Below are 18,109 nucleotides of genomic sequence, written 5' to 3' on the forward strand. Positions count from 1 at the left end.
TGTCATGGCAGTTGTTGAAACCTTTCAAACCACAAATGTCAACTTCATGGTGACGCTAGATAGAAACCCAAAACAGAGGGGATCACCAAAGTCATCAGGATTTATTCTCTGGGGACCATGGCAGTCCGTATAGAGTCACACCACTAATAATGATGTTTAAACAAATAAATGCATCAGTGATGCTCAAGAAGAAAAAGTGCTCTGCACACTCACTGAAAAGTTAGTGTAGTTTCTGTCAGAGAAATTAATTAATAATTAATTAATAAAAAACAAACTGTGAAAAATTGAATTTAGAGCAAACTGTGCAGCAAAAAAAAAAAACATTCAAAGTGTCAAAGACACCACAGCCACCACCACAGAGACAACCGTTTTCATGTCAAGGTCTGTTGCAAGCTCAGCCATATTCATAGAGGAATGTTTATTCATGAGTTAGATGTGAAGAGACACTTCATTTATTTCCATGAAAATGTGCACATGCTGATAGTGTACCTGCAAGGGTAAGTGCTACTCTCTGAATACACAATATTTTGCCAGTGACTGCAGAATTTCTCAGATCCTCATCTCTCAGAGCAGGATGAGACCCTCAACCAGCTGGAACGCAGGAAACAGGAAATACTTCCAAAAACAAAAAAACACATTCATCACAGGTATTCAGTAAGTAGAACCAAAACTGTTTTTAATCGAAAGAATTTGTATCAGTCACCTTAAAGGGCTTAAAATAAAATCAATATTGCAAAGTCACAGAATAAAGCTACAATCTTAAAATAGTTAAGTTAGTCTGTGTGTGCATGTGTATGTTACTCTGTACAGTCGTTTAACACCAAAGATATGCATGCAGAAAACTGTACACGGCAGTATGTTCATTCCACAATCGAAAAGCGAACACAACACCATCGTCATGGAAAACTTACATTACAATTTGCTATTATTGACCCTGAAACAGAATCAGTGTTTAGGGCTGAAAGGTTGATTATAATAAAGTGTTTAAATGACAATATTTCAAATCTCTAAACTGCGCCCAACCCAAACAAGGTAAAGAAACTCCAGCACCACTGCTACAGAAACACTTATGGGAGAACACTGGTCATTTGTAAGGCATAAAATATCAGAAGTACAGACGTCTTCTTTCTCGCACACAAAAACTGTACAACACACACACAGTCAAAACTTAAAAACATTAGTGTTGTCATCCAAAAATAGAGTAGAGCTCTCAGAAAGGCATTTGGCTAAGATAATGAATGAAACCGTACAAAGTTAACTGAGGGAAAAAAAATCGAAGATAAACATCACCAGTAATAAAGCAGATGAAGAGGAGGGAAAAATCACAGCATGAATTAAGGTTTGATTTCTATTGAGGCACAAACACTTTTGAGTTTTTACTATGAATGAATTTATCTCAACTTTTACCCAGAAATGCTGCCCTACATTTGCAGAATCTGTCCAATATATCAATGTGCTGTGGGGCAGTAACTGAGCTGAGCACTCATTTCCTGCAAACGCACTTGCAGTGATTTTGATTTACTGCTTTCCATCAGTGTTATGGCTCACGCTAACTGTTTTGATTCTTTTCATTTTAAGGCTGTTTGACTTTTGATACTCTTGGATATTTTTCAGGGAAATAAGCCAATGATACAGTATCTTAGAAAGCTAATGTGGCATCATGGGAAAAGCTTTGTTTGGATCAACACTTCCAAGGCAGTTGTTGTGTTAAATATTACAACTTTATGAGTTTAGAACATCATTTATGACCTACAGACCCTCCCACATAGTAATACTGAGCCCACACCATATATAGTAATCCCCAGTCTCCATATTACACACAATCAGTCATACACACAAACACACATCGATATATAGATAATTTACACATTTTGGTTTTGTACTCGACACAACTGTGAATCCAACAACCTTAAGATTTTATTATATTACTATTTCTACTGGAGTTTCTTATGGGAGCTGATGACTCTTAGTGACTCTCATCAATCAATGTAAATGAGCCCAAACTAGCCATTCAAACACTGCACCCCAGTCACATGCCTCAGTGACATTACTGTAACTGAATCTTAATGTCGTGATGTGACAGACAGGGAGGTTACTATAGTTCCCCAGTGAGGCCAGTAATGAGAGGTGATATTTTGAAACCTGCTATTTAGATACAACGTTAATAATGTGTGATATCGTTCTGACACTGATTTACACATTAGAGAGGTACGACAGTTCAAATCTAGTAATTATCAGGAAGGATGAGTCATTTTTACACACAGCCCTGACATTTCAGGATACCATGCATCTTGTGACCAACAGTGAGATACAGCAGGCTGAAGATGTGATTGCTATTGAAACACTGTGTTGTACCTACTGTTAAGACTAATGGAAGGGTTGCTAACACCTTCATCATAATCAAGTTATCATTTAAACTGTCTACACTGAATATTGAGTATCAGAGACATTTATACTTTGATTATATGTTTGTTCCACACTCATCACTTGAATAAATGCTGATTCTGTGCGCAGTAAACACCGTTTTCCTCACCGTTTAGAGAAGATGCAACATGTTTAAGAATGAGAACCTCGAACCCCCTTAAAGTTCAATATATTGTACCTTTTCAGACCAGCAAAATGGTGTCGATATCACAATAGAAAGGCCACTAAAACACACTAGAGGCTAATGCTAAAGTCAGTTTTTGAAACAGTAAACTCTCCAATAAACGTTTAACACTGAAATAAACTGCTTTAAGCAGAGTGGCAGCTGCACCAGGCAGCCAATTCAGGGGCAGTGGAAACTCTGTTTGTGTTTTGAGCCCAATGACATATGATTCATCACTGAGCCAAATACACCTGTCACAGCAACATTGTTATGGATGGATATCATTTGCTGAAGTAGTTTTTTCTCTATATTTTGTTCAACTGGGTTCTGGCAAAAATGCACAAGCCAAAAACACAAAGCTGGCAAATCAGTGTCTTAATTATCTCACGTCCTCATGCTAATGGTTCGTCTTTTGTTCTTCATTTATTCCATCATGTCCTGTAGGAAATATGTTGGTGACCTACAGCTTTTACAGATTTGTGGTTTCAGTCAAATTGATCAAATAAAAAATATCGAAAGACAGAATTCAAAAATCACGACTAGAATCACTCAACAAAACACATTGTTATTCATATCCACTGTATTTCTTGTGACTGTACAGTTGAAGTCTCTTCCTCCCATCTTGTTTCTTTTAATCGTAAATGTAAATGTGGCCTGGTGTTGACCAATCACCAGCCAGCAATCAAATACTTTCACAAAGGGCAGTCTCTCTGATTCACTTTGACTAAACCATTTTCATCATGTCTCTTCCTCTCTCTGTTGTCAGCTACAGGTCATCACGAAGGTAAAGGTCGCTGTCAGGCTTCAGGGAAGTTAAAGTGGTCCTGATCCATCAGGTAACATGAGAGCGACGTCTCTCAGACATCTTGGGGAACACCCTGGTCTCTACAGCCTGAGGAAGAGGAAGGTGAGTTGCAGACAGAGGGAGGGGGAAAGAAAAAGATGTTTGACTGCTTGTAGAAATAATCATTGTAAACTATTATCTGGCTTTTATGTCCCCAGTTAAGAGGGGGTTTAAAGTGCTACATGCAATTACAAAACATTTATTTTGAACTTTTGACAGTAATTGCCTTTCTCCATTTCATTTAATTGAGCAAAATGAAAGCAGAGAGGTTGGCAACAGCAACAGGAGGTAGGCTGAAGCATTAAGAGCTAAAGCTTTATAAAGCATTGTTTGGCAGGTTTAGCTATTATCTCAACTTCCCCAAAGTGGCAAACAATACTAGTCTGGCTTGCATTATGTTTTCAGATCAATTAGAAACTCCATGAGTGATGACTTATTAATGAGCCAACATTTCTACAATCAGGAGCGTGACAGCCTCACTAAGCACACAGTTTGTGCGTCACTCATTGTGATCTGGAAAGAATCAACACACATTTGGTCAGGAACGTGTGTCATTTCAAGTAAATGATGGAAAGGTCCTCGTGTAACTGAAACATCAAAAAGAATCCCCACCATTAATCTTCACCTCCTGTTTTTAAAGCCGCCATGTTGAATTTTACCAACTACTAGTAGCACTGCAGAGGAATGTTTTGAAGAGTGATGTTTGTTAGCATGTTAGCATCTGTGATGTGCAGTCCTGCTGACAGTTTCATACTGTTCCTCTGATCAACAGTTGGTGGCAGTTCGTCTCTAAGAAACTGAGCAATGCAGGGAAGAAGAAGAAGACTGCTAGCAAGCAAGCATGGATGTAAACAATGTAGGTTTCAAATTCTTCAAAAAATTGGTTTTGCAAATATTTTATGAGGATGGAAACATAGTTCTTTAGGTCTCATAGATACAGACTAAAAACTATGAACACGTCTTGGCAGCTATTTTGGAAATTTCTTATCAATTATCAGATGAAGCAGATGAAGTTTGCTCATTTGTGATAAGACTTTAAACTGCATCACATGCTCCTCATCACGGGATGGGATAACTTGACTGTAAGACTGTGTGATCTGAAGTGTACCTTTGACAGGTTTTTTTCATCAAACCATTATTTTTATGGTCAAGAACGAACTTCGATATTTTATATAAGGAAACATGGACAAGGAGTCTGGGAAGAGCTCATGTTTCAACAGAGCTCCATGACAACTCAGCAAACTCTCTCCACTGATGACCATGTTGAAAACTTGTGAAATAGTGAGTGGAAGTGAACTTCGATGCTTAAACTCATGAGGTTTGGGTCGTCTCTGTGAGGATACCAAACATACTTTGTAATTTCTTTGTACAGCTCAGATGAAAGGTCGTGAGAAAGTCCTGAAAAGATGTTATTTCTAAGCCTGGGATATGTGGTTATTTGTTTTGGCATGCTTGATATCTGTGTTAATTTTAGTCCAGCTGACTATTCATCTTGTGATATGCTTCTAAATCGCAATTTTATCAACTCACTGGGGAAACTCTCGATAGTGAGTGAAGGAAAAAAGAAACACCTACCATCAGAAACTTTTGTTCATGAAGATGGAGAGCAGAGGGAGGAGAGAAGAAACAAGACAGATTCGGTTAGTCATGATTTGTTTTTGCTAACACTATGTATTTGTGAAGTTGACTGTCTCGGAGTAACACTAAACAGGTGAAACAATGCACTCTAGGAACTTTCAAGGAGAAAAGAAAACCTGATCTGACCTTGTTTGATTCAGATACATTACATGACCAAATGTACACAAGTACAGCAACACTACCCCGGTTTACTGGATCGATGAACAGAGAGAGATGGAGACGGGAAAAGAGGGAGATGGAGCAAGTGAAAAACAAAAACTGAAGAAGAAACTGAGGCAGAGAGGGAGACAGGGAGACTGGGAGGGTGGGCAGAGAGTGGGAGGAATAATGTGAGAGAAAAAGAGAGGGAGCAGGGATATGGCTTGATCAAATAGGAGCAATCATTAGATAGAGAGGAAGGTGATCAGTGGGAGGAAGATAATGCCATGATCATTAGATGGAGAAAGAGAAAAGAGGGAGGGGAGTTCGTAGAGATGGAGGTATGGAAATAAAGAATACATTGATCATATCTAACACAGGCTCATTGGAGAGGAATAGAAAGACAGAGAGGGCAGAAGAAAATTGATAAATATGCCACATTATCAGAGTGATTCATTGCACGGAGGAAGAAAGAGGGAATATCTTAATAAGAGCCTAAAGCTCGTGTATTGTGGTGATGAGTAGCTGAATAATAATTCATCTTAGCAGGAAAGAGCATGCATGTTTTCAGCATGACGATGTGACCTTCGCTGCTAACAAGAAAAGGATTTTTATATTCAATATAAATATTCGATACACTGCTAGCTGTGAGCGTTAACAGGAGTATAGATGTTAGCAGCAACACTTGAATACAATGTGAGCCCAGAGGCCTGAAAAACAGCAGGGAGCAGTGAACAAAAACACAGCGGGGGGGCTGCTCACTCCCACACAATTACTACCTCACACACTCACACACACACACACACACACACACACACACACACACACACACACACACACACACACACACACACACACACACACACACACATACACACACACACACACACACACACACACACAAACACATATACACATAAACACACACAGACTCTTGCAGGTATGTACACATTTGGATGCACATACACATCCTCATACATACAGAAAGATAGAAGCAGAAAGACAGTACTATGGTAATACAAAGGCTGCCTTGGCAGTGCGAGAGAATAGTGACTCTGTGTGTGTGTGTGTGTGTGTGTGTGTCGGCACTTGTTCATGCATCAATGCCTCAGGAGAAGACACTACTTTCTTTTATTCTTATATCAGATGTTTCTGCAAGAAAAATATAAGACCTTCGAAAAAAATTTGTGCTGCCCAGAGCTGCTAATTGTCTCATGTTGTGAACACAAGACTTAAAGGATAAGGCTGTCAGTACTCAATATTTTTGTTGTTGTCAACAAATCCTATAAAAAATGAAAAGACCTGAACCAATAGTAAGTTAGTCTGTTACTGCTTTCTGAGTTCCCCGGACAGACTGTGGCACCTGAGCTATTGCTTTCTGAAGATTAATTATCTTTTTTAAAATGCGTAAATAGTTTTCTAAAACAGCTGGACACTAGTTTTCAGCAAACATTAATCAAACAGGAGTAAATAGTAAATTTGTTGGGTCTATTTTCAGCTGTGGATTAATAATCATTTGATGTATAGTGAGTACTTAAAGCAACTGGACAGTGTGCTGTATTCGGGAGTCTAAACTACACTGCCCATACACATCATGATTCAGAAATGTGCCACCCAGTGCAACAGTGTGGCTCACTGGTGCGAAAAAGTGCTGCACACCTGAATATATGACAGATGCATCAGATACACTGTTTCTTACTACTGGTATTATTATATGACATTTCAGTCTGTAATCTACAGTGCCACTACTTCGAACTACCTGTAAATGAAAAAATATTACCGTAGTTTCAACAATTATAAAGATCTATGACACATACTGTATATCACGTTTTGGCTACATGGACAATGTTTGCTGGTAGGATCAATTCATTGCTGGTTTTGTTTGTTATTGAATAATTAAAAAATATCACCAGACTTATCCTTTAAATTATTAATAAAATATCCTTGAAAACTCAACTTAACACATTTGTGAGAAAATCACTGAATCCGACAAAGATTTAATTGCTCTACCCCTGACCTTTTTCACGACACCGAACAGACTGATTTCTTACAAACTGCAAGTATTATCTTTTTTTTTTTCCAGATGTAAAAATGTTGTAATTCTTAAGTTGGACTTTATAGACCAAACTAAGCCGCCTACTACATGTTACATGTGACACAGACAAAAGAAAAAGGAGACGAGACTTAAAATAAAAGGCGAAGAGAACAGACAACAAGACTGTCAGAAAGATAAACAGATCGACAGCTACTGACTCGCGAGGATGACCATGTCCATTCCCCAGAAGATGCTCATGATCCATCCAACCATGATAACGGCCGTCAGTATCTGGATCAGGGCTGCTGCCACATTGAGCCAGAACACACAGCACACACCTTTCTCGGAGATCAGCTCACTGCGAGCTCCACACAGCACCGTGAACGCTGAGATGAAGGTACCTGTGGGACAAACCCAGAAAGACATCTCGTTACATCAGTGCATTTTACTCCATTAAAGTTTTGCCAAACATGATAAAAGACTTTGAAAGACATTTCCACTCCGCTTCATTTCCAGTGACATGCACCAGACTCCAGACTTTCCAATTTAATAAACTGGGAGACATGTGCTGTCCTCCACTGAAAAAATGACACAGTGTAATTCACAGCAGTGCTTACTCATACTAACATCCTCCTTGCTAACAAGCTGATGCTTTGCAGGTTTTTTTTTTGTTACCCTGTTTACTTTAGCATGTTAGCATGGTAACACTTGCTGATTATCGCTACACACAATGACTGATGTGTGATTATTGATTAATGAGGCAATGTGATAAGTAGAGCAGGTACCGGATCACCAAAGGTTCACTTTATCAACACCATATGCTGTATATCTGTACTAGATTTCATGATAATCCATACTGTAGCCTAATTGTTAAGATATTTCAGTAGAAAAGTCAGAGGATCAGCAAAGTTTTGGGACTTGAATGCTCCCAAAACTCCATCTAATAGCTGCAGAGATATTTCCAGCAAGTCTTCCAACCTTAATGACCATAAAATATAGGTCAAATAAACTGTAAGCATTAGTTTTGTATACTTAGCCCTAGGTACTATCACATACAGTACTGTGGACAGACTTAAACCGCTCAATACAGTTATCTCACACAGACCACTCAACGTCCCTGAGTAAGTGAGTCAATATTTAAGAGGCTGCTCTTGGTGAGTATCTTTTAAGTACTATGGTTCCAGTGGATCTATGCCTTGGAAAATAGTACAGAAAGAAGCACACACATTGATGCTCACATCCGCTGTTGCTGAGATGAAACAGGATTATCTCTGTGGACAACCCTTGTCTGCCTGAATGAAATCCAATACCACCCCTCATCCTGTTATCTGGAGACCTGGAACTTCCCAGAACCTGTTCATTGTACAGTAAATCCACTGTAACTGTGTGTGTGTGACAAACACAGAGGCAAGTGTAAACCTCAGTGCTCACAAATCAGATTATTTCATCACAGAATGTTTCCATAACAACACCCCCTCAGGAAAAGGACACACACACACACACACACACACACACACACACACACACACACACACACACACAAACACACACACACACACACACACACACACACACACACACACACACAAACTCTGTATATAAACTATGATTTTTACTCTGTGTCTCAGATCTACCTCATATTATCAATGGCATATTTATATTTGCATACTTAGCAATCATTTTAGCAGTGTGCAGTGTATTTTATTTTTTATGACTTGCTATTTTTATTTTGAAGTATAACATCAGTTCTATAATAGGAACTTCAAATAGTACTGTCAGTCTGAGAGAAGTATGATTATACTAAAGCATAATTCTCACATGGAAATCAGTGCCACCCATGTGCTTCCACCTCATCTCAGAAATATACACGCCCCACTTAAGAAAATATTTGTGTCACTCATCCTTTATGAAATTCTTTAATATGCAGCAGCTTTTCTCCCTCAAGTCGGTTCCTGACTATAATTCACCATCCAGTATTTATTGCCACCTGGGTCCAGTCTTTCAGTGATTGCAGAAAAACAAACAGTAGCTCCTTAAATATTATTCAACATTTTGGATAGCATAAAAACAAACACAAAAATGCACATTTTCTCAAATATGATAGTAAATCTTCATCCAGAGCCGATGGGTTTTTGGGCAAAGTGCATGTAGTAGAATTCCCTCATTTCCCCTACATTTCCAAATGGCTACACACTCCTTTAAACCAAGGCTATTTAGTAACCTACTCATTTTTACATTACCTTTGAATCAGGAGATGCGGCTTAATAACTGTGTAACTGTGATGAGTAATTTGTCCACTGATCATAGGGTTTGTTTAATTGCACATATTTTTGATTCTAAACATTTATGAGTCACGCATAAATGTTCAACATTCTCAATGTGATTGTGTATTTCAGTGGTGGTTGTTGATGAAGTGTCAGTGAACAGACAAGGTCGAGAATTTCCGCTGTTTCATTTGCTCAGTATTTACTCAGAAAGGGTCACTGAGCGTGAAAAGTCTTTTGTGAAACTGTGTGACTGTGAGCTGCTTTCATTTTGGTCTAAGAAATGTTTTCAATAAATACAAAAGCACAAATTATTCAGAGAATCATCTGATGTTTAGACTCTCTCTCTCTCCCTCTGCAGTGTTTATGTACCTTTTCATAAATCCTTGACTGAATGCTGTGAAAGCTGAACGCGACACAAGAAATGCCTGAGTGTGCATCGTGGCCTTGGCCCTTCTCTTTCTGCTAGCTCCATTTCTTGTCACATTGGAGGAATTCAAAGAACAGTGCAAGCCAAGCAGGTGTGTGTGTGTCTGTGTGTGTGTGTGTGTGTGTGGGGGGGGGGGGGGGCTGCCAGTTGCATCGTGTGAGGAAAGGCCAAAGTATGTAGAAGTTAGCATCTTACTCTTACTTTTTCTTTTCCTCTGTTTTATTCTTTTTCCACTTCCTTATTTCCACGTCTCTTTCTAATTAGCTATAAATTAGCTGGGGAATAAAAAACTCATAATGACTCTATCTATACAAACACAGACATACCAGATATACTCTGTGTGTCCCATAATATCTGACAAATCTGAATGAGAACCATAATATTTACTTTCACATGGCCTACAATGGCCTTATCTGGAACGGTTTCCAGAAGGCACAATCCCAGAATAGTAAGCAGCTGCAGAAAAGAAAAAAATCAAAACAAAATAAATTCAACATATCAACATATACATGTGGAGAAAGATGTTTCCTTTCAAGCTTCTTAGCTGATGCTCATTTCAAAGTCTCTCGCAGAAAGAGCAACAGTGGGCTAGAATGAGCTTCCAACCAGAGCCGATATGGTCTGATCCGACAGAGAAATGTTCAGGTCGCGGAGGCCACACCCACCAGCAGATGCTCTGGCTGCTGGTGGAGCTGCCCACCTCCATCCAGACATGAGCCGTGACAGGCAGCAAGCTGGTGGCTGAGTGGTTACACATCATCCATCTGAGTTTTTGGCATGAAAAACAGGATCTATACGGTCTGGTGGCTTTTTCTGTGTGGCTTCCAGCTTCTGTAGTCTCAGTCATGTGACAGTCATGTGTTAATGATACATGGATATTTGGTGATAAACATGTACATTAGGGCTGCAAATAGGGTTTATTTGCTGATTATTTTAATGACTATGTCCTCATTTGGTTTAAAAAAATGTTGAGAAGCAACTGAGGCCAAACTGACATCTTCAAAGTGCTTGCAGTCCAAAGCATTACAGACATTCAAGAAACTTAGCAAAAGGTCACATCTAAGAAACTGGAGCCAAGGAATATTTTCTACTTTTGCTTTATGAATGCCTTAAACGGCAATATCTGATCATTCGGCCACATGGGCGCAGCAGAAACAAGCCGTAAACACTGATATTATATTATTGATATATATTATCACCTTTTAGCTGATATGGCAGATGTGTTAGCAAAGAGTTTCCTTCTCATATATTCATTTGAGGTGTTTGAAAGTGTGTTTCTGGCCACCTGATGACTGTAAGAACTATTTTCTTTGCCTTTTGGTGCCAGACAGATAGCTACAAAACCTTCTCAGCTGGAAATAGCTGCTTGCTGCGGCTAAAACGGACACAAGAGCGAATCAAAATACTAATGTTGCAGGTTGTAAAAACCAAAAACAATGAACTGAAAGATGCTGAGGCCTTTTAAAGAATTGAGGGGAACTGCAGCGTTGGATGATAATTCTCTGTGGTTTCATTACTACAATGAAGTGAATGTAATCATTTCATCCATTGTTAATATTAAATTTTTAATTAGAGCAGCTTTAATTCATTGTCAGATTTATTTTTGCTATTATGGGCCACTGGCAGCATCGGCATCAGATTTCTGTGCGTTCCCATTTTACTCCCAGCGTCTCTTTGTTCTCCGGACAGCAGTTATGAAATATCCAAGATCACCACATGTAATCCTTTATCAGTGCAAGAGTCATTCTGCACCACAGGCAATATCAAAATGGTAAAATGATTTAATTTGTTCCACACTTTGTAGCAGCTGACCTCTCACAGAGCGTTTCAAACCGCCCATAACTGAGAAACGCCAACGATCCAGGAAGTACCTTTATAACCTATATATGTGCTCAACAATTCTCCACTGCAGTAATAAAAGTTTAATAAATCTTTAATACATCTTTAAACCCCTCTCTTACAAATCTACTTTAACATTCCTCCATGTGTGAAAAGCTCTTGGATCCTCTGGATGCTGCATGTGGGAGATTTGAGAGTGTGTGCATGTGTGTGTGTGTGTGTGTGTGTCTGTGTGTGAGTGTGTGTGTGTGTTCGCCAGTGTGTCTGTGTCTAGATATTACCCAGACTAATGACTATAATTACACAGAGAACTCTACAGAGCACCCACTGGTAGTGTGGGAGGTTAATGATGGAGTGTAAGGGTGTGAAAGACAGAAAGAGAAGGATAGAAAAAGGAGAGATGAAGGGAGAGAGGAAAAAAACAGGGAAGAAGACAAAGAAAGGGAACAATTTAAGGAGGAAGTGTTAGGGAAGTTATTTGAAAAGATATCACCGGTTAAAAACATTACTATAGTTATTAATCGACAGCAAAAGTAATCAGTTACATTACTCATTACATCAGCACAGCTCAGTCACAGAAGCTTTTAAAGAAATCCAAAACCAGAATTACTTTATTAAAAGAACTGGATATCACTCCTTCAATTTCTTACACTGTACACTGAAAAAGTTCTTCAGGGTTTCTCAAGCCTCCCTGTTTTTGTGCCCACAGAACATGAGCATTACAGACTTCCTCCGGCTGAGCTGGCTGCCTCTGAAGACTCCTGAGTGCCAAGAAAATTACTTACCAATACAGGCCTTTGAGACTTTTCATATTTTTATTGGAGCCTTCTGATATTTGCAAGCAGGAACTGGTGTAAGATCAGTTTATCAGAAAAAAGATTCATCTATATAAAAGTTGAAAATACAGCCTAGGATTGAAACTACATCAGGAGCATGGGCAATGTCACAGAACAGAGACATCAAACCACCCTGACATCACACAGGAATGCTTGTGCATGATTACATCCCTCTGTAACATTTCTCTGCAGCAGCAGTTTAATAAAAAATATAAGTCTTGTTGTGCCATTTATAAGCTTTACATGCATTCACAATATGTGCACCTGATTCTAAGTGTTAATGAGAATTAAAGTTCAATACACAATGTGTGTGGGGATGTGGGGTGTACCATAAAATAAGGGTCAAGTTAGAGCGAAACTGCACACACACAACCATACACACAGGCGAGATCTCAACACGACCCAGTAAACTGATGCAGTGTCTCAAATATCCTAACCATCAATCACACACACATGCACACACACACACACACACACACACACACACACACACACACACACACACACACACACACACACACCCACACCACACACACACGCTACCTCTGCCTCCCACGCACTCACACTGAGGGCTAAATCATATATTCAGTTTAGCTGTCTGTGGCAAAGCCTCTCCCTTTCCAGTCCTCTTATGGCAAAGATCACAACACAGCTAGTGAGCTGTAGTTTGCTTCACAATAAGTATGTGTAATTATTTACAAGCTGACAGCTCATTGATCAGTTTACACTGCACTGACTAACAGCCTCTGTGTTTATCACCAATAGATTTTAACTCATTACATTGCAGGGACAATCTAAGGCTCTGGCAACATAACGTCAGGCAGGATTAATGTGTCGTTAAAACAAGCGCGCCCGAGAGAAGGAGGTTGTCAGTTTGAATTCTCCAACTTGATGTAGAGCTCTGGATGGAACATCTCTCAGCGCTGGATGTGGAAACATACTTTTTTTCCTCATGTTTGATGTTCAGTTAGCTTGACTTTCAACACTGAGAATCACCAATCAACATTTGTTTCTCTCATAAGCAAAATCTTTTCTGCACCATAATGAAGTTCTGTTAGTCGCCTAAACTTAAATAATTCAACATTCTGTGGCACATTCTTGTTCGCTGTCTTTCCGAGAGTTTGACAAGATGATTGATGCCACGCTCATGTCTCTCACGCCTTACGTATGGAGCTAGAGCTAAGAGTTGATTTAGCTTAGCGTTGAGAGTGGAAGCAGGGAAAACAGCAAGCATCCATCCATGCACCTCTGTGGTTCACCTCTCCACCGGTAGCCTTAATATGAGAATGATATCGATCTTCTCATCTAGCTCTCAGCATGAAGGTAAACATGTAGATTTCCCAAAGTGTTGAATAATTAATTTAACGAAACTGCAGGGGCAGGTTTCATAAAGCCTTCATTCTGCTATTAGATTAGTCTCCTCCAAATTATACAGTTTCCCAAAAATAAAGACTGACTTCTTTTAGGCCTAAAAAGTTCACCACCTGACCCCCACGCTAATTTTCAACTAAGAGTCATGTGTCCACGGTAACAATCAGTGAAAATCTGCTGACCAATCGCATCAAATGACAAAAAAATAATAATTTGTGGTTTTCTAATTTTTACAAAACGTCAGGTTTGTCAGAAAGAGACAGGAATCACATGTTTGGAGAAATTTACATCCCCACGAAAAAGACAACACGTACTGCATTGTTTAAAAGCCTATAATAAATATTGATAAGATTGATTTCTTTTATTGAAACAGTGCTCCATTTGCAAAATCAGACCAGTTAACCAGGCTAACTTACAAGTGTGTGGCATGTTTCCATGGTAACAGTTAGTGATACCTGCTGACCAGTGGCACATAACAATTAATTATTTTAACCCAAATCATGATCTTCCACTAACCCCAACCCCAGTCATGTCTGCGCCTAAACCTAACCAAACCTTAAACATGACATTTTAGGATTAGAAAATGGTTTTATATTTTAAATGGCAATGTTGTCTTGATTGTGGTGTCAGATCCTGTACTTTGTCATTTCATTTGGAGGACTTGTTGGCACATACTGGACAAATGGACAAAAGGATAAATGTACAGAAATCTGAAAAATGAATCAGTTATATTACAGACAAACTATGTCATCTTAACAGTGTTATCTTCAGAAAATGTGACTTGCGTTTCGACAGCCCAGTATTTCCAGTTCAGGTGAGTATTTATGTTTCAGTGATCCAGTAACTGTTGCTCTGCACACAGGCCCTTTCCACTGCGGTGTTGCAGACATAAAGCAATACCAAGGACCCAGGTGCTATCTGTTGTGCTATAAAAGTGTCCTACATTACTTGCCATTGTGCGTGTACTCTTTGTGCATGTGCATGTTTGTGTGTGTTTATTCATACACCTGTGTGTCTGCATGTCTGCAGGATATGTTGTTCTGCTCCGACAAGAGTCAGAGCCATATCCCACCGTATCCCGCATGCATTGTGTTCATTTCAGTCAGCGTTGTCATGGCAACTGGCTGCAGCTATTCAATGAAATGTCAAGGCATTCAGGCAAACCTACACACACATTCACACTGTACACACACGCACACACTTGAATGAGCCATAGCGCTTTTCATACGTATTGGGGACAATTTTTAAGAGAGGGCAACATTTCAGTCAAAAGGGAGTAAACAGAGTATTTGGGGGTATGTGTTTGATGACCCTGTTTTATTATAAAGCTGTTTGTGATATTTTCAAACAGTTAATAATTTGACATTTATTTTGAAACGGTTGCAGCAAGTAAAAAGGATGAATGTGTGTGAAGGTGAGAGAAAGAAAAAAATATTGATAAGAGAAAAGATCAGAGAATTTGGAAACCTTCTTCAGCGGTGAAACATAACAGAGAAAGCACAAAGAGAGAGAGAATAGGGACGAGATGAAGACGAGAGGACACACACACAAACACACACACATAATGACTCCCTGGAGAGTAATGACCAACAGATCAGAGTCGAAGGGCGGAGAGGACACATCATAGGTTATTTGGTGATGGACTCAGCTCTGAGTGATTGCTATGGAGACGTTCGCCTTCCATCAGAGAACAACATCTGAGATTGTTTGATTTCTGTTCTCTGTATCTCTGTGTTTCTCTTTTGCTTCTTTGCCTGACATGATCTTAACTGCTGCGTGTTCTGCTGTTTGCAAAATAAACTGCACATTGTGTTATCATTTTATGTCCTGCTGCTTTCGCCTTAGAAACACTGAACTAATCTAGATGACAGTGCGGGCGCCTGCGTGTGTCTTAGTGTGTGCACTAACCCGATGTGAGTGGGTATAACTCAAGATTTATGTTTATATGCGCTTATGTAGCAATATTGTTTTAGTGTGAACAGGATTTGTCAACAGTGGATACAGTACATTATACAGTGTGTATGTCTTTAGCCACCAGATGTTACATAATCTTACTATACACAGACATCCAGCCGAGTGGAAACACAAACAGTCCGACTTGAAGGAAGACATGTCCTAATATTAGAAAATGATTTTCATCTGGATTCGTATCTGCACCAAAATACACACAGTGAGACAATCAGATGGATTTTGAGAGAGTCACTAAATTCTTTCTACACGGGGAACTGTGCATAATGTGAATGAGTCAGACTTGGCACTAATGAGTTACAGCCATCTGAATTCATCATGCTGCTCCAATACCACAATAAGTCAAATTGCATTGAGGGATTGTTTAGAGTTGTGCAAAGTGTTCAAGACTTATGACAAATTATTTAAAACCGGCAACAACAATTCAGTTAGTCATACAAAAACAAAATGAAATACCCAACAACAAACTATTTTTCAGGGTCATCAAAATATGTGCTATGACTAAAGATTTTATTTATGAAAAATCGAAAAAAAAATTGATTTATAAACGGTAACATGGTACTAATTAATGCTTCCTGTCTACTGCGTATTACTGTATATCTTTGAACAGTTTTTGGGATAATCTGCTAAATATCTGACAAGCGAGACAATGTTGGACAGAAACATAACTTCGTTCACAGAGGTAATAATTACAGTTTTACACTGAGTAGATGATACTATTCAAATTTGCATCTGGATGACATTGTGTATCTTGTGTGTTGTATATGTTGATCTTGAGCATAAAAACTACAACTATTGCAGGGATTAGCTGGGGAGGTGCCTAGTCAAATCAACCTGTGTCTTTGCTGCAGAGTGGATCATCTTCTGCGATCCTCTTGGAGGCAACACAGAGGACATCAGTTTCTCCTTGCAAACTGGGAAATAACTAATTTTGTGTTCCATCTAAGTGCTACCAAGGGTGATGACTGTTTGTTATTAGTAAAACACATGGATGACTGTGTACAGTTTTTTAGGTGCCTTCCTGATATTGCTTCAGTGTCTTCTACAATGAACTACAAGCTGCCAGGTTTGCAACATAACACAACAATATCAGGTTTTCCACCCATAATAATAATGGAAAAATGTGGAGCCTACCCACAGCGATGATGCCTCTGCCTGCTGTGATAATGCTGCTGCCCATAATGATGACACCTGTGATGGATTTTTATACCCAGAGTGACATTTCTACCTGCTGTGATGACATCCAGACACCACATTTACTGTGCATTAGCACCTGCCAGACTGAGGCTGCGTGTATTTACACCCTGACGCTCTTATTTTAACACTGAGGGGTCTCACTATCTTTCTTACCTCTTTTCTCACTCGTGTATACAGGCATACAGGAAAATATACAAATGTAAATATATTTATATACCCACATAGGCAGATTGAGACTGTCCTCTACAGTTATAGTAGTAGCTTTTTCCAGGATGAGTAAAAATAACTCCCTTTAGTGGCCTGTGGATTTTTTTTTTTATCAAACTCATTGTAACTTATCAGTGCCTGCAAACTTTCCATGCAGCTTCTATGGTCACTCTTCAGTCCTCTATGTTATTTATTTAATTTTTTCTCCTTCATGTTTGTTTAAGTTGTTGTTTGCTGGTACGCCTGCTTGCATCATGTCTATAAACTCCTCATGTCCATGTGGGTCTTCCAGTTTCATGACCACTCAGTGTCTCATTTCACTGTTTTCAACTCTGCATGTTTACTTCCTCTCACAGATGCTCTCTTTGATTTTTACTGAGTAACTTTATTCATGTGTTTTTCTTTCTTTAATACAGAGAAACACAGAAAGTCTAAGGTGTTATAAATCAGGAGGAGGAGACAGATGGCCCCTCATTTCCCAGCCACCTTACACACACACACACACACACACAAAAAAAAGATGAATTCATGATGAACTACACATGAAGAGAAGAAGAAAGCCTGATTCTCAACTTACCTAGTCCAGGTATGAAGGTGTTCAGAAACAGACAGATGACAGCAAGAGGGAAAGGCATTGTAGGTATTGCAGCCCGCAGAGGTCCCTTCTTCTCCCTGACCTCCACCACCACTCCTCCGCCTGCAATAGGGGCCCCGGCCATGGCTTTGGCCCCCAGATTGTCCCCTGTCTTAACACG

At 39.3% G+C, this 18,109-nt stretch overlaps 1 protein-coding gene and 2 long non-coding RNA genes across 3 annotated transcripts in view; 1 reads left to right on the forward strand and 2 right to left on the reverse strand.

The window, feature by feature from the left end:
- Positions 1-659: 659 nt before the first annotated feature.
- On the reverse strand, positions 660-5,993 carry LOC130160601 (uncharacterized). Its single transcript, XR_008826030.1, has 2 exons — positions 5,007-5,993; positions 660-3,479 (listed from the first exon to the last, which is right to left on the reverse strand). It is a non-coding gene; the product is annotated as an uncharacterized LOC130160601 (long non-coding RNA).
- On the forward strand, positions 3,354-12,808 carry LOC130160600 (uncharacterized). The gene is made up of 3 exons (XR_008826029.1): positions 3,354-3,494; positions 4,204-4,287; positions 12,485-12,808. It is a non-coding gene; the product is annotated as an uncharacterized LOC130160600 (long non-coding RNA).
- The window catches only part of stum (stum, mechanosensory transduction mediator homolog), an 11,606-nt gene continuing 926 nt past the window's right edge, over positions 7,430-18,109 (reverse strand). The window contains exons 1-2 of the mRNA XM_056363209.1: positions 17,932-18,109; positions 7,430-7,643 (exon numbers count right to left, since the gene is read on the reverse strand). The exon at positions 17,932-18,109 is cut by the window's right edge and continues 926 nt beyond it. Coding sequence (XP_056219184.1) covers positions 7,453-7,643; positions 17,932-18,109 — 369 coding nt within the window. The 3' untranslated portion in view covers positions 7,430-7,452. The remainder of the gene's footprint in view (positions 7,644-17,931) is intronic.

Source organism: Seriola aureovittata, chromosome 19, assembly GCF_021018895.1.
Source record: "Seriola aureovittata isolate HTS-2021-v1 ecotype China chromosome 19, ASM2101889v1, whole genome shotgun sequence".
Taxonomy (NCBI): Eukaryota; Metazoa; Chordata; class Actinopteri; order Carangiformes; family Carangidae; genus Seriola; species Seriola aureovittata.